Source organism: Eucyclogobius newberryi, unplaced genomic scaffold, assembly GCF_026437365.1.
Source record: "Eucyclogobius newberryi isolate DKJ021-1_F unplaced genomic scaffold, fEucNew1.0.hap1 SCAF_21, whole genome shotgun sequence".
NCBI classification, from domain to species: domain Eukaryota; kingdom Metazoa; phylum Chordata; class Actinopteri; order Gobiiformes; family Gobiidae; genus Eucyclogobius; species Eucyclogobius newberryi.
Genome location: NW_027315846.1, coordinates 27,847,737 through 27,875,342, shown reverse-complemented (window position 1 = coordinate 27,875,342; position 27,606 = coordinate 27,847,737). Strand labels below are relative to the sequence as shown.

At 47.2% G+C, this 27,606-nt stretch overlaps 1 protein-coding gene across 1 annotated transcript in view; it reads left to right on the top strand.

Annotated features, from left to right (window-relative positions):
* The window catches only part of asap3 (ArfGAP with SH3 domain, ankyrin repeat and PH domain 3), an 85,154-nt gene extending 76,612 nt beyond the window's left edge, over positions 1-8,542 (top strand). Inside the window, exons 22-26 of the mRNA XM_072457281.1 lie at positions 2,756-2,957; positions 3,230-3,488; positions 3,561-4,017; positions 7,680-7,811; positions 7,909-8,542. Of these exons, the coding sequence (XP_072313382.1) occupies positions 2,756-2,957; positions 3,230-3,488; positions 3,561-4,017; positions 7,680-7,811; positions 7,909-7,980 (1,122 nt within the window). The 3' untranslated portion in view covers positions 7,981-8,542. The remainder of the gene's footprint in view (positions 1-2,755; positions 2,958-3,229; positions 3,489-3,560; positions 4,018-7,679; positions 7,812-7,908) is intronic.
* Positions 8,543-27,606: the final 19,064 nt, after the last annotated feature.

The window sequence follows — 27,606 nt, the reverse complement described above, 5'->3', positions numbered from 1 at the left end:
GTTTTTCATGGTCAAATTTTGCCACAACTCGGGCATTTTTGACCCCCTAGCATTGATAAATGTCACACATGGGGTCATAGGACACACAAGGGACATAGACGCGATCGGCTCGGCCCGAACTCCAATAAAATTGAGGTTGTGAGAACGCCCGTCGCAACAGTGCCGACTAGTTCAAAAAAGAAAAAACATGAAACTCCTTATCTTTGGCCAAGGCACATGAAACTTGGGACAGTGATAGAGCTACCTTTGACCTCTGACCTTTGACGAGTAACGGTACGTACACACCGCAGACGCCTAAACGCGCCCGACGCAGAATTTGAGCGCGTGTACATTTGAAAGGTTTACGCAGTGGACGCGCGCTCTCGACGCCCCGGCCACTATACACAGGCGCGCGTACGGCGCACTCGAGCTCTCTGCGCACATGCGCAGTAGAGGTGTTGTCGCTTGAGCAGTGGAGTTGTTGTCCGTGTGGCCTTTCATTGTGTAAAATGGCGGATATCGAGAGCGTTGTTTTCACGTTTTTGGTTTTCAAAACCCTCACACGGAGGCGCCGGGCTTGTTTCTGTCTCTGTTCCACCGTGAACACATAGTACAGCTCCTATCAGTCTTTCGTCTGCCATGGTTGACGAGCAAGGAAAAAGTGGCGCTTCTTGGGGAATTCCACGGGGAATACGGGAAATGCGAGGGGAAATACGTACGTACGTACCTCACTGGAGCGTCAGCTCTGATTGGCTGCTGTGGCGGCTGCTACACTTCTGCTGCAGAGACCTCAACATATCTGAACGCGTCGCGTAAGCCGCATCGGCCGCATTGGCCGCCTCATACGCGCGCTCAAAGCGTCGAGAGCGTAAGAAAACGCACCAATCGCGCCGCAAAAACGAAGACAACGCACTACGTGCTCGACGCGCGTTTACTATAGACTTTAAATGTAAACTGGACGCTTCGGCCGCGGCGGTGTGGAACCCCCTTTAAATGCACCTGGCAGCATCGCTCTATGATAAACAGGAAGTCAGCCATGTTGAATCAAAGTGGCACCGCCATGCTTGACTTTTTTTTTTTCAAAATCGTACTTGTCCTAGGTTTTTTGTCCGATTGAGCTCAAAACAACACTTTTTGCATCTAAAGACATTGAAATTTAATAAATATCCAAAAGAATGTTGATATTCTTTACGGTCTCCGCGTAACACGCCCTCCAAAAAGGCTTAATTTTCAGTGTTTTCAAGGACAAGTCACGCCTAATGGAATTGATCTGCGGAGCTCATATTTCACTCACTAATGTGTTTTTATGTCTGATTGGAAATAAATACCCATGTAACAAATGTACTCTCTAGCGCCCCCTACCCATTGTGTGAAAACCTCAACATTGTCTGATTTGTTTGAAACTCATGTATTATATTCTCTTCGAGACGCCATGAAAAAAAGTGCATTGCTGATATTGTGTATTTTCACAATTGGCCGGCAGAGACGCAATGAATGCCTTCACTTCCTCTTCCGCTTTTATTTTGATGGGACATTTCCTCTCATGCCGCATTAGAATTATTATTCTTTAGACTTTATTATTTAGGCTTTATTCTTTAGACTTTATTCTTTCTGCCACAACTCGAGAGGGAGAGAGAGAGGGGGAGAGAGGAGATTGTAGGATTTTTGACGCGTTTCCACGCTGTAGCCCGGGTCATTTTGTAGTCTCACTCCATTTTTGTAGTTCCTCCTCCTTATTTTCCTGCCTCTGGACAGGCGGGAAGCCGGTCGGGCGGGAGGCGAGAGCATCATCGCCATCAAAGGCTTTAATTATTTTTAATTTCGTTCAATAAAGTGTCAGATTTCTAGAGACTTCCAGGTGAAAAACACACCGTTATGTTCAACCTGAGCCTGTGTCTGGCAAATGTGAGAGCTCCAGAGTTGTAGCGGCCGATAGTGTCGCACCGCACTGCACATGTGCATCAAAACAAAAGGCAGCGACAGCAACAGAGCAGCAGGAGTCGCTCTACGACTAGTTACATGAGTTTTATGATAAGGTTGGTGAGAATGGGAACAATCTAACATTTCTGTGCAAACTTTGCCTCTGGAGAAGTCTGTCCCTTCAGTGTGAATGTAAATCCTGGGGAAGGATTCAAAATTGGATGAAGATGAAATCTGACATAGTTTCAGCATTAACCTAATACAATAATTGCTGTCTGTGGTTGTATTTGGGCTGTGGAAATAATTTAGAAACATTATAACATAATATTGAAAAAAATAACTGAACTAGTTCATGTAGAAAGTGAACTTTCCCAACACTGGTAATAAAGCAAAATATTCCACGTAGAATCCATATAAAAGTCCTGTAAACATTTTTATGTTTTAACGTTTTCGGCCCTCAGAGGCGACTGTTGTTGTGATTTTGGGCCTTACAAAAATAAATTGATTTGATTTGATTTGACATTTTAATTTCAGGCTAATATTTTAATTTCATTCATTCATCCCAGAATGGTTGGTTTGAGTGAAAATAAGTTTCTTTTATGATTATTCCCTTTAATCCGATGATAGCCATGTCCCACCGGTGAGCCTGGCCCTTTACTAAATCATTACTAAAATCATTCAGTCTGACGACTGTTTTATTGTTTGATTTTTTTACTTTTAACAACCTATGCTGGTAAAATCAACAATTTTGTGCAGCAGCTGCTGTTGGGAATTGGGGCTCTACAAAAACAAATTGAAGTGAAATTGAATTGATAAAATTGCACAGAAAATCATTGCTTGTCTTCCTCGGTCCTAGACGAGCCCGTCACCCAAAAGCCATTGCTCTCAAGGAGTTGAGAATGGGAGTGCATTTGCCCGCTGGAGTGTGGCTAACGCTAGCACGTCCCCCGGCAGCCGCCCCTGTCAGACCTATGAGAACCTGGACTTCCTCTACAACAGCACCCCCACTGGAGAAGTCACGCCACCACCGCCTCTACCTGCCAAGGCCATACAAAGAGGTGAGGGTGCCATGGGTGTTTAAGCCTGTCTGAGTGTCTCCATAGACACATGGTATGATACCTGCATGAGTCACCCAAACATGTCATGATTAAATAACCTTTCTGAGAGGCACAAACATAATTGCAGCACAACTGAGCCACAGATCTGCAGAGTCCAGAAAAATGTCAAATTTTAAAGATATTTTATTGTAATGATCAAATACCTCTTCATCTTGTGCCCCTCTCCTGCTCTAGTATTGTGCATTTAATGTGACTGTTGTCTACTTGTGTAGGTCGCTCAGACCCTCAGATCTCCATCTCCTCTCAAGACTCCACCAGGAGCTCGTCCAGTCCCCAGAGTCAGCCCAGACTCAGCCCCATTGTCCCCAGGGGCCAGGGGGGAGGCGCAGGTCGAAGCGGGAGGGCCCCTGGCTCTCCACAGAACCAGGGCTGCCTGCAGGAGAGTCAGAGGTCTGCAGGACATGTACAGCCTGTGGCAGGATCCGGGACACAACCGGCCACTGCAGCAAACAACCGCAAAGGGCCTGTCAGGTAAGACGGCCGCACAGACGCACACAAACACACATATACGCTTTGTGTGACTGTGTACGTGTGCTCTGACAGTTCACAGAAGACCACGTCATACCGCAGGACCAGCAGTGTTGGACCGGCCCAGTCCAAAGTGCTGTCCCCCAGTGCACAGGGCAGTGCACAGGGCAGTGCACAGGGCAGTGCACAGGGCAGTGCACAGGGCAGTGCACAGGGCAGTGCACAGGGCAGTGCACAGGGCAGTGCACAGGGCAGTGCTCAGGGCAGTGCTCAGGGCAGTGCACAGGTCACGGCACAGGTCACTGCACAGGGCACTGCACAGGGCACTGCACAGGTCATTGCACAGGGCACTGCACAGGTCACTGCACAGGTCACTGCACAGGTCACTGCACAGGTCACTGCACAGGGCACTGCACAGGGCACTGCACAGGGCAGTCAGGAGGAGCTGTACTGCAGCTTGCAGTCCTCCTCTTCCTCAGCACACTCTGGGACAGTGCTGATCCCTGCCCCTCGATCTCGCAGAAATGCCATGGTAAACTCACACTGTTTACAGCCTCTGTCATCTGCCAGTAAGGCCTGCACAGGAACCCCCGACACCACATTACTCTCAATATGAGACCATTGAGCTTCATATTCTGGGTCACACCAGCAACGCTCTGATCTGACCTGAAATAAAGTAATTTTTTAGACACGGTAATGTTTTTTTTCCTTGCCATATAAATCTAGAGATTGTTTTATTCCACTCATCAAACAGTCAGTTAGGGATGGAAATCAGAAGAGTCTGGAACAGATGGAGAAATCTGGGCAAAACTTTCATTTTTACAGTATAAATCCTTTGACTTAGACTTAAGTAGGATTTAAGGTTCCATTTTCAAGATCCTTTTTTATAGTAGTAAAAAGTGGGGTATAATCTTTTCCAGAATTGATGATAGATCTTCATGTAGATCCACACCAAAATATCTCAGTGAATCTGTTTGTCTGTAAATGGGTAGGTCTTTCTAAAGGTCTAAGGAGGTTTTTGTACATTAGTTTCATATCCAGACATTGGACTTGGGTATGGGAATGTCTGGTTTGGTCAAATATAATAGAATCATCATCAATTTGATGTTCCGTCCCATCAGTTGTAACTCCATGAATTGATTTTGATTGTGAAATAAAGTTGGCCAATGGTTCCAATACAAAGCAAACAGGAGGGGAGACCAGGCACAGCCCTGCCTGACTGTGTAAATGGTAAATGGTCACATTTATATAGCGCTTTTCTACCGTCAAGGTACTCAAAGCGCTTTACATCAAGGAACCAGTCACCCATTCACACACACATTCACACCCCAGATGTACGCAGACACTGGGGGGCAAGTTGGGTTAAGTGTCTTGCCCAAGGACACAACGGCAGTATTCACATGAGGCAGCTGCGATCGCACCGCCAACCTGCGGGCCAGTGGATCTGACCGCTCTGACTGAGCGGGGAGTCGAACCGCCGACCTTTGGATCAGAAGACGAGCACTCTACCACTGAGCTACTGCCGCTACTCTTTTAGAGCCTTCCTCCATCTTTGTTTTATTCATTAGGATTCAAATACTGATAGAATTTGGTCTTGTTTGGTTAAGATGACATCACTTTTGTGTGTCCCGTATATTTAAAATTGTTCTTTCAGCTTGTTGATTTTTTAAGTTTTCCTAGATAGTAATTTAGAACATTTTGATCCACTCTAATAATATCTTTGTTTGGTAAAAATCCTTTTCTTAACTTGTTACCATCCACCTGCGCGCCGGCGCGCATTTTCCATATCTCACATATTCTCTTACATCGTCGGTGTAATCCCTCATTCGACTACAACTGAAGCTTTTTCTACTATTCTCTTACATCATCACTTTTATTTCCGTGGTCAATACCAGCAAGCCATACATCATTTTAAAGCTTATTTTCTCAACAAAACGAATGTCATTGATTTACATTGAATAATATGCCCCAAGAAGCAATTACCAATAGTTTGTAAGAAAGTCTCAACTTTTACAAACGCATGTCCTACCTGTTTGCTGTTTATGACGGACGAAACGGCTTTAATTCTGTACATCCTTGTGCTCAGTCTGTCCGTAAGGAACCATTGAAAAACAATATCCACTTGTATTTTTCCTGAAGTTTTCCGATTTCGAGATATTGTCAAGTAAACAAAGTTTTTTTCTGTGGAAATATTCACATGAAGGCTCGTCCGGCGCATTTCTCCGTCCATAACAAATGACCTGTTTGACTTATAAGACGGTGTTTGGCACGGGTTTATTTTTTACAGCCGCCGCCGCAAAAAAAAAATGTGCCGCTTCCGACGCACATGGTTCCACTGTTGACATCCACATAGCGCTGCATGCTAGCGACGTAGCAGACTTTGATTGACATATTATTCTAGCCAATAAGAATAGCTTTAGAATGCGGGGCGGGACTTAGGGGTCCCACACACAGAATCCTCTGTATTCACATGCGTAAAGGCTGTAAAGAGCCAGATTTTTGGGCAGGAGGCGACTAGATTTTACGCATAACGTTTTCTGATTTGATTAGCCTTTTGGACGCGCATTTTGTTAGATATATGTATTATTATACCAATACAAAAATAAAATAAAAATATTATAATTTTTTATTTATTTTTAACCTCTATATGGGAAATTCATGGGTAAACTCATATTTACACATTTTCACATACATTGTTTTTAGCAGTTATAATAGGTATTAGTGGCCTACAAAACATCAAAATGTATGTTTTATGATCATAGAGGAGCTAAAATTGTAATAAAACAGTTTGGGCACAGTTGTCACATATTTGGATCACTTGTTCCGAATATACTTTTTGATACAAAAAGGTCAACAGCACCAAAATGCCTGTTCCCAGAGATCTGAAACTTTACACAGTTGTTGTCAACAAGATAAACATAATGTACAGTAAACAGCATAATCACACAATGAAGTATGTCTGATCATTAATTTCTCCTCTTATCTTTTTAATGTCTTATAGCATTTTAGGACATTCCTTCTTAGCATGGTTTTCCTTCAATTTCCATCAATTTTTAACTTTTCTTGCAGATCTTTTAGCTTTTTCTCCCTTTGTTTCTTTTTTTTCGGCGGCTATGGCTATAATTTGTCCTCTCAAGACTGCTTTGGAAGCGTCCAAAAGGATGTGATCAGTGTAATTTTCCTCCAAATAAGTCTTAATGTTGTTGGACATTTTGTCCTTAAACAAAGGGTCATTAAGCAGCTGCATTGAACTTCCAGTGTGTTCTTTTGTCTTTACTCCAAATCTACAGAAATGTAGAGCATGATCACTTAGGTCTATTGTGTCTATATCTGCTTCAGTCTTTTTACATCTGTCTTTATTGAGAACAAAAAAGTAATCTATTCTGGAATAGTGTATGTGGGTTAGAAAAATGGGTATACTGGCGGCCCCTAGGGTTCATTTCCCTCTAAATGTCGCCGCCACAGATTAGGGTTCCCTCAGTGTTTTTTTTCTCACGTCTATAATATCTGGTGGAGGGGGCTGTAAGCTGTTGCATCGGGCCTCATGACTCGTGTGTGTGGTTGGTGACTTCATGACTCGTGTGCATGACTCGTGCGTATGTGTGACTTCATGACTCGTGTGCATGACTCGTGTGTATGTGTGACTTCATGACTCGTGTGTATGTGTGACTTCATGACTCGTGTGTATGACTCGTGTGCATGACTCGTGCGTATGTGTGACTTCATGACTCGTGTGCATGACTCGTGTGTATGTGTGACTTCATGACTCGTGTGTATGACTCGTGTGCATGACTCGTGTGCATGACTCGTGTGTATGACTCGTGCGTATGTGTGACTTCATGACTCGTGTGCATGCCTCGTGTGTATGTGTGACTTCATGACTCGTGTGTATGACTCGTGTGCATGACTCGTGTGTATGACTCGTGTGTATGTGTGACTTCATGACTCGTGTGTATGACTCGTGTGCATGACTCGTGTGTATGTGTGACTTCATGACTCGTGTGTATGACTCGTGTGCATGACTCGTGTGTATGTGTGACTTCATGACTCGTGTGTATGTGTGACTTCATGACTCGTGTGTATGTGTGACTTCATGACTCGTGTGTATGACTCGTGTGTATGACTCGTGTGCATGACTCGTGTGTATGTGTGACTTCATGACTCGTGCGTATGACTCGTGCGTATGTGTTGCAGGTGTCTTGCAGCAGGCCTCACCACAGAAGGGTCCGTGCTCTTGTGGACTGCAGAGCTGTGAGTTCAGAGCAGCTCTCCTTCTTCATGGATGAGGTCATTATAGTCACAGGCAGCAGTGACCCCCACTGGTGGGTAAGTGCAACTGCACCACTGTCATGGTCTGAAGTATTTCAATACTTTAACATTTACATAGTTTTTAAAGACTTAAGTTAATATTTGTGTCTTGTAGGTCGGTCACATTGAGGGAGACACATCCAGGAGTGGCACGTTTCCTGTCAACTATGTCCTCAAACTGACATGAGCCCTACAGGAGGTGTGAGGACACCTCTGAAGGACAGAAGACAGTTCTACAGAACATTTGAGAGCGTCTCTCATGGACATGGACAAGACTTTCATAAACTGGACATTGAGAGGACACGACATCTGGACTGACCAGTTGTGCTGCTGCCGATATTTGTCTTTAAAATCTACATTTCACCCTCAGAGTGAGGAGCAGGTCAGAGGTGACTGACCCTGAACAGCTGAAGGAGCTGGTCAGAGGTGACTGACCCTGAACAGCTGAAGGAGCAGGTCAGAGGTGACTGACCCTGACCAGCTGAAGGACCCTGAGCAGCTGAAGGAGCAGGTCAGAGGTGACTGACCCTGAACAGCTGAAGGAGCAGGTCAGAGGTGACTGACCCTGAACGGCTGAAGGAGCAGGTCAGAGGTGACTGACCCTGAACAGCTGCAGGAACTGGAAGGAAACTAGACCTGGAATGTTCCACTATGAACTCTTTGGACCTTGAGGATAATAAGGGCGCTTACACTGCCTCTCCTGTAGAGGGCAGAGTTTGTGTTAATGTACACTTTATTGTTGCCATAAGAACCGTGTCCTCTGCATTTGGCTGGAGCAGGACTGTTGCTCCCTGTTCACCTTGTTTTAGGATCTTTCATTATTTTATTGAAACATAAACTACTTAAGGTACTTTTATTTTGCCAATTTCTTGCACTTATTTGTCACATTTAGAAAAAGTAATGAGATTTGTTTCTCTTTTCAAACTCACACAGTCAGTCTGACTGCTCCAGAGACCATCAGTGAAGCGTGCTGTCACTTTAGAGCCCTTCATGTGTCCAACACCAACAACAAACAATACACCAGTTGCCCTTCCCTATCGTCTCTGTGAGGGACAGGCTGGTTGACTTGGTGGTGTCTCCTCCTGGAGTGAGCAGCAGATGGTTTCAAATGTACTGGAGATCAACAGATGAAATAATGTTCATTTAGCAATGTCCCAAAGTCCCCTGTCCCAAAGTCCCCTGTCCCAAAGTCCCCTGTCCTTAGACCGTGTTCCACAGTGAAGGAGAGATCTGACTCCCTCAGACAGACAGTGCAGCTGGTTCCACTCAGGAGGAGAACCGGTTCTTCAGGAGGAGAACCGGTTCTTCAGGAGGAGAACCGGTTCATCAGGAGGAAGCGGAGGGGAGTGGTCTCGCACGTGAGGAGGAAGCGGAGGGGAGTGGTCTCGCACGTGAGGAGGAAGCGGAGGAGAGTGGTCTCGCACGTGAGGAGGAAGCGGAGGGGAGTGGTCTCGCACGTGAGGAGGAAGCGGAGGGGAGTGGTCAGGACCGTGCACATGTCAGTAAACAAAATTCACTGGCTAGAAATGTAATAATATTAATAATAAAAGCAAGATACATCAAATAATGTATACATTAAAAACAAAGTACATTTACTAATAAGATCTTAGTCTGAGTGTATATAAACATTTTCAGTTAAATTTACAGATGTTGTGCAGAAAGTGACACCAGCCCATCCGAGATGAGCCCGATGAGGGTGGTGTTGTCATGGTGATGAGGGTAAATGGTCACATTTATATAGCGCTTTTCTACCGTCAAGGTACTCAAAGCGCTTTACATCAAGGAACCAGTCACCCATTCACACACACATTCACACCCCAGATATACGCAGACACTGGGGGGAAAGTTGGGTTAAGTGTCTTGCCCAAGGACACAACGGCAGTATTCACATAAGGCAGCTGCGATCGCACCGCCAACCTGCGGGCCAGTGGATCTGACCGCTCTGACTGAGCGGGGAGTCGAACCGCCGACCTTTGGATCAGAAGACGAGCACTCTACCACTGAGCTACTGCCGCCCAGGGTGGTGTTGTCATGGTGATGAGGGTGGTGTTGTCATGGTGATGTGGGTGGTGTCGTCATGGTGATGAGGGTGATGTCGTCATGGTGATGAGGGTGGAGTCGGCGCTCCCTCTGCAGGTGCATTTTTTTGGCTGGTGCGACTTATAGTCCAGAAAATACGGTAGAGTGAATTGTGAAGTTCCACACTGGTCCAGTGTGAGCCATGAAGATGTTCATGAATATTATACTCAAAAAATGCCATTTTGTACCACAGTCAGTTGTACTTCTGAACATGGCACACACTTTACTTCTTGTATGACACTGTTCTGGTGCTAGTGCTGGATCTGGCAGGTGTTTGTGTAAAAGTTGGAGTAATTGAAGCCTGCGAAAGTTCACCTGGAAGACCTAACTTAAATCTGCGTCGGCCCCATGGAAGGACACCTGTCCCCAGCTCCATCATCGCACTCAAGCGGGCGTCCGCCTGTCCGTCTGTGAGAGTCAGATCCCTCACTTCACCATGGACTCTTCCAGGTTTCTGCGCTTATCCCAAAGAGGTTATGCAGTTTTTCCCGGCCAAGAAGGAGGGTGGAAGGACAGAAGGAGGGTGGAAGGACAGAAGGAGGGTGGAAGGACAGAAGGAGGGTGGAAGGACAGACAGAAGGAGGGTGGAAGGACAGACAGACGGAGGGAGGAGGGAGGAAGGACAGAAGGAGGGTGGAAGGACAGAAGGAGGGTGGAAGGACAGACAGAAGGAGGGTGGAAGGACAGACAGAAGGAGGGTGGAAGGACAGAAGGAGGGTGGAAGGACAGAAGGAGGGTGGAAGGACAGAAGGAGGGAGGAAGGACAGAAGGAGGGTGGAAGGACAGAAGGAGGGAGGAAGGACAGAAGGAGGGTGGAAGGACAGAAGGAGGGAGGAAGGACAGAAGGAGGGTGGAAGGACAGACAGACGGAGGGAGGAAGGACAGAAGGAGGGTGGAAGGACAGAAGGAGGGTGGAAGGACAGACAGAAGGAGGGTGGAAGGACAGACAGAAGGAGGGTGGAAGGACAGACAGAAGGAGGGTGGAAGGACAGAAGGAGGGAGGAAGGACAGAAGGAGGGTGGAAGGACAGAAGGAGGGAGGAAGGACAGAAGGAGGGTGGAAGGACAGAAGGAGGGAGGAAGGACAGAAGGAGGGTGGAAGGACAGAATGAGGGTGAAAGGACAGGGGGCGCCTGTACCATGGCCCCCGCACCCGCTCCTCATCCCCAATCAACGCTCTAAAGTGACTCCTCCCCGCTCCCAATCAGCACCCAGGCGGTCGCATTTAAGCCTCAGGCAGATGGCTCGGCCGCTTCAAACCGTACTGCGACCCACCACCTCCCCAGCTCCTCCTCTGCATTCCCCTCATCCTCTACCTTCCCTCCACATCTACCACCTCCAGGCTCCGGGGGAGACATCTAATACAATCAGATCATGGAGCGCCCATGATCGCTACGTCTTCCACCGGGGTCTGAGCGCCAAATAAACTTTGCAATAAAGTTCGCTAAAACATCTTTTCTCTCCAGGGTGAACTACTCATAGTGGCAAGTCTTGGTTGAACAAGTTTGTTGAGAAACCTCACGCTGAGGACGAGGCTGCAGCTGGTAAGGTTAGTTTTTTTTAATATAACTACATTTGCTCTTAGTGACATTAAAAGGAAGGAGAACACCCTCAGAGCTGACTTCCTGTGTCAAAGTCACAAAATAAAGGACACATGGACTTCAGGTGATGTTAAAGGTGAGACGACTCTGACCTGAGCCACATGTGACTGTGACTAATGCAGGAGTCATAGTTACGGCAATAAAACAATGACCTTTATTTTAAAACCATCATTAGACTATTTGAAATAATATATATCATGAATTGGTCAAAATCCACCTAAACGGACGCATATTATATCACAAATTATGGATGCCTTTTAACAGTTAGACTGTCCTCTCAAAAATAGAGCTGGAGTAATATTTTGCGTGATTCGCACTTGAGTTTGTCTGTGTGTGAGCCTCAGAAACCTGAAAGTGTGTAAACCACGTCCTCGTCACCACCACGTCCTCGTCACCATCACGTCCTCGTCACCATCACATCCTCGTCACCATCACGTCCTCGTCACTAGTGCTGTATGAACCATCACGTCCTCGTCACTAGTGCTGTATGAACCATCACGTCCTCGTCACCATCACGTCCTCGTCACCATCACGTCCTCGTCACTAGTGCTGTATGAACCATCACGTCCTCGTCACCATCACGTCCTCGTCACCATCACGTCCTCGTCACTAGTGCTGTATGAACCATCACGTCCTCGTCACCATCACGTCCTCGTCACTAGTGCTGTTTGAACCATCACGTCCTCGTCACTAGTGCTGTATGAATCATCACGTCCACGTCCTCGTCACCATCACGTCCTCGTCACCATCACGTCCTCGTCACCATCACGTCCTCGTCACCATCACGTCCTCGTCACTAGTGCTGTATGAACCATCACGTCCTCGTCACTAGTGCTGTATGAACCATCACGTCCTCGTCACCATCACGTCCTCGTCACCATCACGTCCTCGTCACTAGTGCTGTATGAACCATCACGTCCTCGTCACCATCACGTCCTCGTCACTAGTGCTGTTTGAACCATCACGTCCTCGTCACTAGTGCTGTATGAATCATCACGTCCACGTCCTCGTCACCATCACGTCCTCGTCACCATCACGTCCTCGTCACCATCACGTCCTCGTCACTAGTGCTGTATGAACCATCACGTCCACGTCCTCGTCACCATCACGTCCTCGTCACCATCACGTCCTCGTCACTAGTGCTGTTTGAACCATCACGTCCTCGTCACTAGTGCTGTATGAACCATCACGTCCTCGTCACCATCACGTCCTCGTCACCATCACGTCCTCGTCACTAGTGCTGTATGAACCATCACGTCCTCGTCACTAGTGCTGTATGAACCATCACGTCCTCGTCACCATCACGTCCTCGTCACCATCACGTCCTCGTCACTAGTGCTGTATGAACCATCACGTCCTCGTCACCATCACGTCCTCGTCACTAGTGCTGTTTGAACCATCACGTCCTCGTCACTAGTGCTGTATGAATCATCACGTCCACGTCCTCGTCACCATCACGTCCTCGTCACCATCACGTCCTCGTCACCATCACGTCCTCGTCACTAGTGCTGTATGAACCATCACGTCCACGTCCTCGTCACCATCACGTCCTCGTCACCATCACGTCCTCGTCACTAGTGCTGTATGAACCATCACGTCCACGTCCTCGTCACCATCACGTCCTCGTCACCATCACGTCCTCGTCACTAGTGCTGTTTGAACCATCACGTCCTCGTCACTAGTGCTGTATGAATCATCACGTCCACGTCCTCGTCACCATCACGTCCTCGTCACCATCACGTCCTCGTCACTAGTGCTGTATGAACCATCACGTCCACGTCCTCGTCACCATCACGTCCTCGTCACCATCACGTCCTCGTCACTAGTGCTGTATGAACCATCACGTCCTCGTCACCATCACGTCCTCGTCACTAGTGCTGTTTGAACCATCACGTCCTCGTCACTAGTGCTGTATGAATCATCACGTCCTCGTCACCATCACGTCCTCGTCACCATCACGTCCTCGTCACCATCACGTCCTCGTCACTAGTGCTGTATGAACCATCACGTCCTCGTCACCATCACGTCCTCGTCACTAGTGCTGTTTGAACCATCACGTCCTCGTCACTAGTGCTGTATGAACCATCACGTCCACGTCCTCGTCACCATCACGTCCTCGTCACCATCACGTCCTCGTCACTAGTGCTGTATGAACCATCACGTCCTCGTCACCATCACGTCCTCGTCACCATCACGTCCTCGTCACCATCACGTCCTCGTCACCATCACGTCCTCGTCACCATCACGTCCTCGTCACTAGTGCTGTATGAACCATCACGTCCTCGTCACTAGTGCTGTATGAATCATCACGTCCTCGTCACCATCACGTCCTCGTCACCATCACGTCCTCGTCACTAGTGCTGTATGAACCATCACGTCCTCGTCACTAGTGCTGTATGAACCATCACGTCCTCGTCACCATCACGTCCTCGTCACCATCACGTCCTCGTCACTAGTGCTGTATGAACCATCACGTCCTCGTCACTAGTGCTGTATGAACCATCACGGTTAAGTGTCTTGCCCAAGGACACAACGGCAGTATTCACATAAGGCAGCTGCGATCGCACCGCCAACCTGCGGGCCAGTGGATCTGACCGCTCTGACTGAGCGGGGAGTCGAACCGCCGACCTTTGGATCAGAAGACGAGCACTCTACCACTGAGCTACTGCCGCCCAGGGTGGTGTTGTCATGGTGATGAGGGTGGTGTTGTCATGGTGATGTGGGTGGTGTCGTCATGGTGATGAGGGTGATGTCGTCATGGTGATGAGGGTGGAGTCGGCGCTCCCTCTGCAGGTGCATTTTTTTGGCTGGTGCGACTTATAGTCCAGAAAATACGGTAGAGTGAATTGTGAAGTTCCACACTGGTCCAGTGTGAGCCATGAAGATGTTCATGAATATTATACTCAAAAAATGCCATTTTGTACCACAGTCAGTTGTACTTCTGAACATGGCACACACTTTACTTCTTGTATGACACTGTTCTGGTGCTAGTGCTGGATCTGGCAGGTGTTTGTGTAAAAGTTGGAGTAATTGAAGCCTGCGAAAGTTCACCTGGAAGACCTAACTTAAATCTGCGTCGGCCCCATGGAAGGACACCTGTCCCCAGCTCCATCATCGCACTCAAGCGGGCGTCCGCCTGTCCGTCTGTGAGAGTCAGATCCCTCACTTCACCATGGACTCTTCCAGGTTTCTGCGCTTATCCCAAAGAGGTTATGCAGTTTTTCCCGGCCAAGAAGGAGGGTGGAAGGACAGAAGGAGGGTGGAAGGACAGAAGGAGGGTGGAAGGACAGAAGGAGGGTGGAAGGACAGACAGAAGGAGGGTGGAAGGACAGACAGACGGAGGGAGGAGGGAGGAAGGACAGAAGGAGGGTGGAAGGACAGAAGGAGGGTGGAAGGACAGACAGAAGGAGGGTGGAAGGACAGACAGAAGGAGGGTGGAAGGACAGACAGAAGGAGGGTGGAAGGACAGAAGGAGGGTGGAAGGACAGAAGGAGGGTGGAAGGACAGAAGGAGGGAGGAAGGACAGAAGGAGGGTGGAAGGACAGAAGGAGGGAGGAAGGACAGAAGGAGGGTGGAAGGACAGAAGGAGGGAGGAAGGACAGAAGGAGGGTGGAAGGACAGACAGACGGAGGGAGGAAGGACAGAAGGAGGGTGGAAGGACAGAAGGAGGGTGGAAGGACAGACAGAAGGAGGGTGGAAGGACAGACAGAAGGAGGGTGGAAGGACAGACAGAAGGAGGGTGGAAGGACAGAAGGAGGGAGGAAGGACAGAAGGAGGGTGGAAGGACAGAAGGAGGGAGGAAGGACAGAAGGAGGGAGGAAGGACAGAAGGAGGGTGGAAGGACAGAATGAGGGTGAAAGGACAGGGGGCGCCTGTACCATGGCCCCCGCACCCGCTCCTCATCCCCAATCAACGCTCTAAAGTGACTCCTCCCCGCTCCCAATCAGCACCCAGGCGGTCGCATTTAAGCCTCAGGCAGATGGCTCGGCCGCTTCAAACCGTACTGCGACCCACCACCTCCCCAGCTCCTCCTCTGCATTCCCCTCATCCTCTACCTTCCCTCCACATCTACCACCTCCAGGCTCCGGGGGAGACATCTAATACAATCAGATCATGGAGCGCCCATGATCGCTACGTCTTCCACCGGGGTCTGAGCGCCAAATAAACTTTGCAATAAAGTTCGCTAAAACATCTTTTCTCTCCAGGGTGAACTACTCATAGTGGCAAGTCTTGGTTGAACAAGTTTGTTGAGAAACCTCACGCTGAGGACGAGGCTGCAGCTGGTAAGGTTAGTTTTTTTTAATATAACTACATTTGCTCTTAGTGACATTAAAAGGAAGGAGAACACCCTCAGAGCTGACTTCCTGTGTCAAAGTCACAAAATAAAGGACACATGGACTTCAGGTGATGTTAAAGGTGAGACGACTCTGACCTGAGCCACATGTGACTGTGACTAATGCAGGAGTCATAGTTACGGCAATAAAACAATGACCTTTATTTTAAAACCATCATTAGACTATTTGAAATAATATATATCATGAATTGGTCAAAATCCACCTAAACGGACGCATATTATATCACAAATTATGGATGCCTTTTAACAGTTAGACTGTCCTCTCAAAAATAGAGCTGGAGTAATATTTTGCGTGATTCGCACTTGAGTTTGTCTGTGTGTGAGCCTCAGAAACCTGAAAGTGTGTAAACCACGTCCTCGTCACCACCACGTCCTCGTCACCATCACGTCCTCGTCACCATCACGTCCTCGTCACCATCACGTCCTCGTCACTAGTGCTGTATGAACCATCACGTCCTCGTCACTAGTGCTGTATGAACCATCACGTCCTCGTCACCATCACGTCCTCGTCACCATCACGTCCTCGTCACTAGTGCTGTATGAACCATCACGTCCTCGTCACCATCACGTCCTCGTCACCATCACGTCCTCGTCACTAGTGCTGTATGAACCATCACGTCCTCGTCACCATCACGTCCTCGTCACTAGTGCTGTTTGAACCATCACGTCCTCGTCACTAGTGCTGTATGAATCATCACGTCCACGTCCTCGTCACCATCACGTCCTCGTCACCATCACGTCCTCGTCACCATCACGTCCTCGTCACCATCACGTCCTCGTCACTAGTGCTGTATGAACCATCACGTCCTCGTCACTAGTGCTGTATGAACCATCACGTCCTCGTCACCATCACGTCCTCGTCACCATCACGTCCTCGTCACTAGTGCTGTATGAACCATCACGTCCTCGTCACCATCACGTCCTCGTCACTAGTGCTGTTTGAACCATCACGTCCTCGTCACTAGTGCTGTATGAATCATCACGTCCACGTCCTCGTCACCATCACGTCCTCGTCACCATCACGTCCTCGTCACCATCACGTCCTCGTCACTAGTGCTGTATGAACCATCACGTCCACGTCCTCGTCACCATCACGTCCTCGTCACCATCACGTCCTCGTCACTAGTGCTGTTTGAACCATCACGTCCTCGTCACTAGTGCTGTATGAACCATCACGTCCTCGTCACCATCACGTCCTCGTCACCATCACGTCCTCGTCACTAGTGCTGTATGAACCATCACGTCCTCGTCACTAGTGCTGTATGAACCATCACGTCCTCGTCACCATCACGTCCTCGTCACCATCACGTCCTCGTCACTAGTGCTGTATGAACCATCACGTCCTCGTCACCATCACGTCCTCGTCACTAGTGCTGTTTGAACCATCACGTCCTCGTCACTAGTGCTGTATGAATCATCACGTCCACGTCCTCGTCACCATCACGTCCTCGTCACCATCACGTCCTCGTCACCATCACGTCCTCGTCACTAGTGCTGTATGAACCATCACGTCCACGTCCTCGTCACCATCACGTCCTCGTCACCATCACGTCCTCGTCACTAGTGCTGTATGAACCATCACGTCCACGTCCTCGTCACCATCACGTCCTCGTCACCATCACGTCCTCGTCACTAGTGCTGTTTGAACCATCACGTCCTCGTCACTAGTGCTGTATGAATCATCACGTCCACGTCCTCGTCACCATCACGTCCTCGTCACCATCACGTCCTCGTCACCATCACGTCCTCGTCACTAGTGCTGTATGAACCATCACGTCCACGTCCTCGTCACCATCACGTCCTCGTCACCATCACGTCCTCGTCACTAGTGCTGTATGAACCATCACGTCCTCGTCACCATCACGTCCTCGTCACTAGTGCTGTTTGAACCATCACGTCCTCGTCACTAGTGCTGTATGAATCATCACGTCCTCGTCACCATCACGTCCTCGTCACCATCACGTCCTCGTCACCATCACGTCCTCGTCACTAGTGCTGTATGAACCATCACGTCCTCGTCACCATCACGTCCTCGTCACTAGTGCTGTTTGAACCATCACGTCCTCGTCACTAGTGCTGTATGAACCATCACGTCCACGTCCTCGTCACCATCACGTCCTCGTCACCATCACGTCCTCGTCACTAGTGCTGTATGAACCATCACGTCCTCGTCACCATCACGTCCTCGTCACCATCACGTCCTCGTCACCATCACGTCCTCGTCACCATCACGTCCTCGTCACCATCACGTCCTCGTCACTAGTGCTGTATGAACCATCACGTCCTCGTCACTAGTGCTGTATGAATCATCACGTCCTCGTCACCATCACGTCCTCGTCACCATCACGTCCTCGTCACTAGTGCTGTATGAACCATCACGTCCTCGTCACTAGTGCTGTATGAACCATCACGTCCTCGTCACCATCACGTCCTCGTCACCATCACGTCCTCGTCACCATCACGTCCTCGTCACTAGTGCTGTATGAACCATCACGTCCTCGTCACTAGTGCTGTATGAACCATCACGTCCTCGTCACCATCACGTCCTCGTCACCATCACGTCCTCGTCACCATCACGTCCTCGTCACTAGTGCTGTATGAACCATCACGTCCTCGTCACCATCACGTCCTCGTCACTAGTGCTGTATGAACCATCACGTCCTCGTCACTAGTGCTGTATGAATCATCACGTCCTCGTCACCATCACGTCCTCGTCACCATCACGTCCTCGTCACCATCACGTCCTCGTCACTAGTGCTGTATGAACCATCACGTCCTCGTCACCATCACGTCCTCGTCACTAGTGCTGTTTGAACCATCACGTCCTCGTCACTAGTGCTGTTTGAACCATCACCGTCCTCGTCACCATCACGTCCTCGTCACTAGTGCTGTTTGAACCATCACCGTCCTCGTCACCATCACGTCCTCGTCACCATCACGTCCTCGTCACTAGTGCTGTATGAACCATCACGTCCTCGTCACCATCACGTCCTCGTCACTAGTGCTGTATGAACCATCACGTCCTCGTCACCATCACGTCCTCGTCACTAGTGCTGTATGAACCATCACGTCCTCGTCACCATCACGTCCTCGTCACCATCACGTCCTCGTCACTAGTGCTGTATGAACCATCACGTCCTCGTCACTAGTGCTGTATGAACCATCACGTCCTCGTCACCATCACGTCCTCGTCACCATCACGTCCTCGTCACCATCACGTCCTCGTCACTAGTGCTGTATGAACCATCACGTCCTCGTCACCATCACGTCCTCGTCACTAGTGCTGTATGAACCATCACGTCCTCGTCACTAGTGCTGTATGAATCATCACGTCCTCGTCACCATCACGTCCTCGTCACCATCACGTCCTCGTCACCATCACGTCCTCGTCACTAGTGCTGTATGAACCATCACGTCCTCGTCACCATCACGTCCTCGTCACTAGTGCTGTTTGAACCATCACGTCCTCGTCACTAGTGCTGTATGAACCATCACGTCCTCGTCACCATCACGTCCTCGTCACTAGTGCTGTTTGAACCATCACCGTCCTCGTCACCATCACGTCCTCGTCACTAGTGCTGTTTGAACCATCACGTCCTCGTCACTAGTGCTGTTTGAACCATCACCGTCCTCGTCACCATCACGTCCTCGTCACTAGTGCTGTTTGAACCATCACCGTCCTCGTCACCATCACGTCCTCGTCACTAGTGCTGTTTGAACCATCACGTCCTCGTCACTAGTGCTGTTTGAATCATCACGTCCTCGTCACCATCACGTCCTCGTCACCATCACGTCCTCGTCACTAGTGCTGTTTGAACCATCACCGTCCTCGTCACCATCACGTCCTCGTCACCATCACGTCTTCGTCACTAGTAGAGTCAGATTCATCATGATCACTCTTCATTCACACATAACATTAAGGCGACGGACTCTTGCATCTTATTTACAACCGTGTACTTCTGTCGACGACCCACAAACGCTAAAACTCTATTCCAAGTGTTGGTTCTAATTACTGAGAATAACAAGACAAGATTCTGGTCGTTATAATAAAAGTATTTATTCCCTACGATTACAAAACTAACAGATTAAAACGCATGTCATGTCCCTCAAGTTCCCATCAGACCTCTGTGCTCCTCATCTGGGGGCTTTTCACACACAGGACAAAGAATATGAATATTCATAAGAAGGTGGATCTTTTCTGGCACCTCTTGGTACCAGGCTGTACCAGGCTGTACCTTCCAGGACGTCCTAATATGGTCGTGAGATGCGACCCTTGACCCAGACAGAGAAGCTGGGGGAGCAGAGACAGACCAAGCAGACAGAGCAAAGAATGTGCAGTGTGTGTGTGTGTGTGTGTGTGTGTGTGTGTGTGTGTGTGTGTGTGCGTGTGTCCAGTCTGTAATAACAATGAAAGGTACATTAATGCATTACAATATTAAATGCTTATTAATTCCTTCATTCCCTCTTTTGAACTCATTTAAGAGTTCACAATTTAATTAATGTGGTCTGTAACTGAGGGAGCATATAGTCCCTTCAGTTCTTACTTTGTTGATTATTATTTTATAATTATTGTCTTTGTAACATATATAAAAAGTGGAATTTTGGTGTGAAGGTTCATAGCCAATCCAGTCCTACGTAAAATTCTTTAGGAGGTGTCCAGTTAGTCTAGTTGTATTGGAACTGAATCTAATCTTGCATAGAATATACTGTCTGTGTTATATGTGTTTGATGTCTAATGATTTCCGATGCGTCCCAAAGAAGAATACCTATTCTACCTACAACTCTACATCCTATTAAAACAATGACTGCATAAACTAACCACATAAACCAACCTATAACCTGATAAACCAACCTCCCTCTCTTGGACTGGGGAATACCCAGCCCACCTGAAAAAAGCAATGTAAGCGTGTGTGTCACCAAACAGGACCCTGGAGAGTGCACGTGTAAGAAGACCACCAGACCATCTCTAAGCCACAGAGCTCAGAGATCTACCGAGTCCTAAAACCAGCACTCAAACGGAGTCTACAACACAGAAATGTTTAGCAGAAGCACAGGAAAAAAATAAATGTAAAAAGTTCAATTTAAAAAGGAAATGTTCTTTTGAGAGTCTCTTGTGGCAGGGGTAATCTGAGATGTAGATGACAATTCTCCTTTATCCACCAGTTTCTCTGCGTGGGAGGTCCTGGCTTTGACAGTGAATGGACCAGACCAGCGAGGTTCAGTCCAAGATCTCCGGAGCACTTTCAGGAGAACCTTGCCGGGCAGAGGTTCAGCCAGAGCCGGGACTGCCTCCTTGTGGATCTGGGTGGAAAGACTAGATGCCCAAGGCATGTAATTGAGAAAACAGGAGCGGTGTTAACATTAGGATCTAGGGACAGAAAAGATGTCCCAGTCAACAGTTCAAATGGGGAGTGTCCCGTTGCCCTGCACGCGGCCTGTTTTACTGTAAGCAGAGCAAGGGGAAATAAATCAAGCCAATTCACGTCAGTGACAACCATAATTCAGCTAAACATAATTGTAGTAAAAATTAAATAAAATATACAAAATAGTAATTTTAGAGTGCCATTGAAGCGTTCGAAATCTCCTTTGGGACTGGGGATGACAACAGTGCCAAAAGATGTGTCGAATGCCACACATGGCAACAACAGTGTGCATATAAACATTCTTAAAATGGGAGCCTTTGTCAGATTTGATTCAAAGCTAGGATATGCTTTTGGCCAGTGGGAGAATAAGTCAATTATAGTCAAAAGGAAACATTTGCCACAAACTCTGGTACTCATGTTCATAATATAATTAGGGGGTGGCACCGGGGTGAGGCAAATTAGTTGTAGTGGGGTTTAACATGTGACGGACTTGTCAGTTAAAGCAGCGTCTAACAGCAGTCCAGTGAGAAGAACAGGCTTCCCTTTAGGACCCCGCCAGAGGCCAGTGTCACGTTGGTAACAGTGATGGAGTCATTGTCAACGCTTAGGCTTTGACAATGACTTCAGTAGATAATGTAGGTAGCAGCAGTGTGGAGAGCAGAAAGTTACTCACCATCCGACAGCGTCTGAGGCGATATAACCCGCCGCTCTCCTGGTCAGGCAATCTGCAGCCTCAGTGCCCCTGGAAACAAACTCCTGCCCTTTGGTGTGGGCAGGGCATATAACAAAAGCGATAGCTGAGGGCAACACAAGTGCATAATCTAACATTTTGATTAAATCTGGATGTCTGACTGGACCTTATTTAACTGTCCTGAAATAATTTCTTCACCATTCTGTCAGGTGAGTGACTATAACGCCCACAGCGTTAGCAAAGTCTGAGTAGATTGTCACCGGTTAGTCAGCGGAGTCCTCAAGAGTAAGCACAATATTTAAGATCTCTGCACGTTGTGCAGATGGGCAGTAAGAGAGTGTAGAAGAACACCAGTCAACAAAATAATTCTCCAGCTTGAACAACAGCAGCAGCAGCAGCAGACAGTCCCGCTTCCTGAAACAACAGCCATTAGTAAAGAAAACTATGCGTCAATCAGAGGTTTAAAAGAGAGGTCATATTGTGCCTTGGCCAAGGTCTTAGTAAGAGAAACACAGTCACGAGGAGAAGGTCGAGGTCGTCAGCCATGTTGACAAAGAAAATCAAGTCCAGTCCAAAGTGGCAGTGTTCTTCATCCGTTTCTCACAAATAAGTGCATGCAACGAGGCAGTGAACAACGTATAGTCGGGTATGAACAGGCAGCTGTAGCCACAAAGGCTAAGAAAAGAGAGCATGTGTCCACAGTCCTGGGTTAAAGATGGGTCAGAATCATGTTTTCATATTCAGGAGACTCCAAGCCCCCACCTTTTTTCTTTCTTTCCCTGACTGTCACTTTCTCTGCCTTCAAGAAGATTTTTCCTTTACTTCTTTTTTTTAATTTCTCCTTTTTTTTTTATTTCTCTATCCAATTTTCCATGGAATTTTGTGTCTGCTCTGTTGAATTCTTCGTCCATTTTCCTGAAGTCCCTGACTTCTGAATTAGTTTTTGGAGGGCCTCAATTCTCCAAGGTACTATTAAACCTCACTACGACAGAATCACGTCTGATTCGTCACCCGTGACGGTAGACTGGAAGTCCCGGACTTCCCGAAGTCCCTGACTTCTCGAAGTCCCTGACTTCTTCTTGGACGCTAAGGACCCTATCCTTTTCTCTAAGGACCCTGTCCTTTTATTTTCTCACACTGCGCAGTGTTTTATTCAACGTCTAGCCTTGACACAACAATCCGGTGTTTGGACCCAGGTCAATTCCACAACAAGTTCAATTTATCAATTTAGGCAGTATTTCAATAAAGTCACCTTTAACTTATTCAACATCTGTTATTCCACATTCAACATTCAACAACAGTAACATAATTTAGACAAGACAAAACATCACAACATTGCCACAATTGTAAAACAGCAGTGCAAAAATCAAACATCCCACATAGCAAACTATCAAAAAATAAAAAAAACTATAAAATCTAACAAAAATAAAAAAGGTCCTTTAAAATTTTCAAAAACGTTTCAAAAAAAGTAACTACAAAAAAATCCCCTGACCCTATTTATGCCCCAGAAAATGTATTTTGGGGTTTATTCGAAAATGTACGAGTGTCCTATAAATTTGGGACAGACTATTCAACATCCAACACATACCTCCTCCACAATTTAAACAGTTCAATCAGAGAAATTTATAGAAAAGGTTTTCTCTTTACCTTTAAATGTTGCCACGGCGGGAGGAGGGAGAAGTTGGATAAAAGAAGTCTACTTACCTCATGACCAAATCGAGTCCAGTTCTCAGTCCCGGACGTCGCCCCCAAATTATTGGTTCTAATTACTGAGAATAACAAGACAAGATTCTGGTCGTTATAATAAAAGTATTTATTCCCTACGATTACAAAACTAACAGATTAAAACGCATGTCATGTCCCTCAAGTTCCCATCAGACATCTGGTTCTCATCTGGGGGCTTTTCACACACAGGACAAAGAATATGAATATTCATAAGAAGGTGGATCTTTTCTGGCACCTCTTGGTACCAGGCTGTACCTTCCAGGACATCGTAATGGTCGTGAGATGCGACCCTTGACCCAGACAGAGAAGCTGGGGGAGCAGAGACAGACCAAGCAGACAGAGCAAGTGTGTGTGTGTGTGTAGTAATGATAGGTATATTAACGCATTACAATATTAAATGCTTATTAATTCCTTCACAATGCACCAGTAATAATCCTCGTCTCAGTAATGGAGAGACTGCTTTAGATTCTATCCAGCTCCTCTTCTCTCGTGCCACTCAGTAACATTATTTCCAGCCAGGTTAACGTCAAGATCCAGATCATCTTCCTTCATTCTAAATCATCTTTGGGGGTTTGAATCGGCTGATAACCCAAGACAGAGCCCCCATCCTGAGTCTCTACCCAGCCAACTATCATCGAATCATCATCGATCCATCATCGCTCCTTCATCGATCCATCATCGCTCCTTCATAACTATTATCAATAAACATTCTTTCGTATTTCATTGCTGTGGCGTGGTCCTTTTTAGTGACTCAGATAATACAATCATTAAGTGTGATTTGTGCGTTTACAGCACAAAGGGCCGATGATAATTTGAAAATACAATGAATTTAAAGTAATTATTTAAATCTTGATTTCTATTCTTGTTTTATTTTGACCACATTAGTTTCTCTGACATGTCTCTGATCAGCAGATCCTCCATCTTTGTGTGTGACTTACAGTGGGTTTGAGCGTTGCGTCCCCCTCATGGGGTCGTGGTGTTGGTGTGGCAGTAGGCCCTCATAACCGCTGACAGCCTATGACCTGTGACCTGGGCCTTTAAAAGGAGGTTTCCTCACCTGCGCTGGCCCTTCTCGCCTCTGACGTCACCCGCCACCTGGGAGCAGTGAAAGCGGCACGAGGACCGGAGCATTCGTTCTGATCGCCCCAAAAACACCCCAAAGTTTAGGCTTAAAACCAGCGATCACACCAGCGTGTTAACCAGGTTGGTTTGCGCATCGTGCGCTCACCAAACCCTGCTCAAACCTTGTATGACTCGTGCCGCACGCTCCCCAGGTTTAACGCCCCGGTAAGCTGTCTCGCTTCCATAGATTTATATTTCTAATCAAACTCGCTCTAATTTAGCCCTGTTTGTAGTGCGTGACGTTACGTGCCGGCTTTGTGCGCCGGGATTCCTCCCAGTTGCGGCGCGCATTGTGCACAGATTCGAGCACCGGATTGGTAACCCCGCGGGTCTCTCCTCCGACCCCAAACCCAGAACTTCCCTCCAAGTGCCCTTGGTGGGTTCGGGCACGTTCGCACCGGCCCCATTCTACACACGACTACACGAAAGACTGTAACATATCAACGTGTGGAGTTTTTGAATGTCGGCTCTGGCACCCAGCTGGACTGTGGGACTTGTACCGGGTCCCAGGCCTGCTGCTAAGGACCAGCGCCACCTCCTGGTAGGGTAATTGGGCTAAGTGCATCAAGGGACAATCTGGGCTGCTGTTTTATTTTTACTCTTGTTATTTCGGTGAATTGTTTAAATCTGAGTCTCCTGGTCCACTCAAAGAACTTGCGCTTGCTTTACCTGTGTATGTGTCCCTGGCACCAATCCAGGGTGGCGTTGTTGGAAACTAATACAGTCAATAATTATTCATTTAACCCATAAATTGGAATTCATGTGGAAGACATCCACCTAAACATCATATCCCTATCGTAGCCACGACATTGGCACGGACATAGGGCACAGGAAAAGCCCACCTAGAGCCGTCTTTCTGAACGGGCCACTGGAGCCTGTTGCCAGGGGGAACATCGGTACCTTTCAAGATTGGAGCCGAGGAATAGCGGCCCTGGGGAACATAGGGCTGACCTCTGCAGCAGACACGCGCTGTGGCCGAGGAATCCTGAATATAAACGGTGTAGTGTGGAAGAAAGGAGTGGAAAACACACAGAACTCCAGACGGTTCCACGGTCACATGTTAAAGCCTGTTGTGTGGCTCTGGACATAGAAAAGGCTGATGTGGAGCTGTGTTTAACTTTGGAGTCATAACTGGCCCTTTAACCTGCGTTTAAGTTTTTCTTCTTGGCTTTGTTTTGCACAGCTCCAGAGATAAAGTGTGGGTGACTTCATGCTCTAGTATATCAAAGAAAATCAACAGAAGTTTTGGTCATAAAATGGAAAATAACATCCAAAACAGACTGTGCTGCACTCACTTCCTGCCACCAGGGGGCGGCGCGAGCAAAAACCCTTTGCTGAACCAAATAACATAAACATTCAAATCAAATAAACAATCAAAGTAAATGTATTTGACTGAACTTTATTTCTCTTTTATGTGGACAGATGACCACAATACAACGTGTCGGCCTCAAGCAGTGAAAAACATGAGCAGCGACGCACAACAACAGAATGCGCTTGTTTTAGAACAAAAAAATATTATTTTAGGCTTTATTGAGGCCCGTTCAGACCGCGGTGTCAAAGCGTCCAGTTTAAGATAAGATGAGATATTCCTTTATTGTCCCACATGGGGAAATTTCATTGATGCAATGCAGGTAGATCCAGAGGTAGATACAGAAGAAAAGAAGACATCACTTATAGGAAGTTTTAAAAACACTTTCAGTAGAAGATCTCCTATAAACAAAACCTCCCATTTCCCAACAAGGGATGGAGGGGAAAAATAATAAAGATAAAAATGAATAAATACATAAATACCATTGCATGTGATCACGACAGTAATTGCTCATGAATATGTGACACGACGGCACATGGATTGCACATGAATTTCACAGTAATTGCACATGAATCACGACAGTAATTGCACATATGACGGAATTGCACATGGTTAGGTCAGTATTGCGAGTGTTCAGGACTAACAGTGTTTGTTATAAAGTCTGACAGCAGCAGGAAGGAAAGACCTTTACATTCAAAGTCTATGTGGACGCGTGGACAGAGCGGTCAAAGCAAGCTGTTGGATTTATTAAATGTTATCTTAACTGATGTAATAATGTATTATGCTTTTTCTAAATAACCTCGTGTGTGTGTGTCTCTCTCTCTCTCTCTCTCTCTCTCTCTCTCTGCTGACAGTCTGCATCAGCTGTTTTAACATGTTACAATGTATTTACTAGTGTCTTGTCCGAACTGCGTTTGACCCCATCCCCTTAGAGCAGTTCTGACCATATGTGTGTGTTGAGGGCGTTCCTAATAAATATGAGGAATGAACAGTTGGACAGCTGAGAATGCAACGGACCTGTTTGTAACTGGTGCTTTTCCTCTGATCCATTCTCTCTCCGGATGATCAAACTTATTGTTTCCTTGTCTCTTCTTCTCTCTGTTGCATTAATGATTGGATTTGTGCAGATTTAGATCCATCACAAGCCCAACATGCATTGCTTTCCTCTTGTCCCGTCTGTAAATGATGGATCTTGCTTGAAGTTACTAGGACCAGTCCACAGGAAACTGTGGCTTCATCTTTGAAGAGGTGTTTGTGATGGGCCACCACAGCACCATGCCACACCTCCCATCCATCCTGGAGTCCACATTAGAAATGTTGGATGGAAATGTATCCTTACCAGGTTCTCTCAGCTCAGAAGTCTTCTTGTAGAATAAGGCAGATGTTTGACTAAATGCAGAGGCTAGAAAATGTTATCAAGGCTTATAAATCAGAACTTTCAAGGGGAATAATATTTAAATTATATCAGTGCATAATCTGGACAACAATTCTACTAAATATATTTAAAACAAATGGGAAAGAGAAGGAGATCTTGTTTTGACAGATGAAGAGTGGGAACATGTGTGTACAT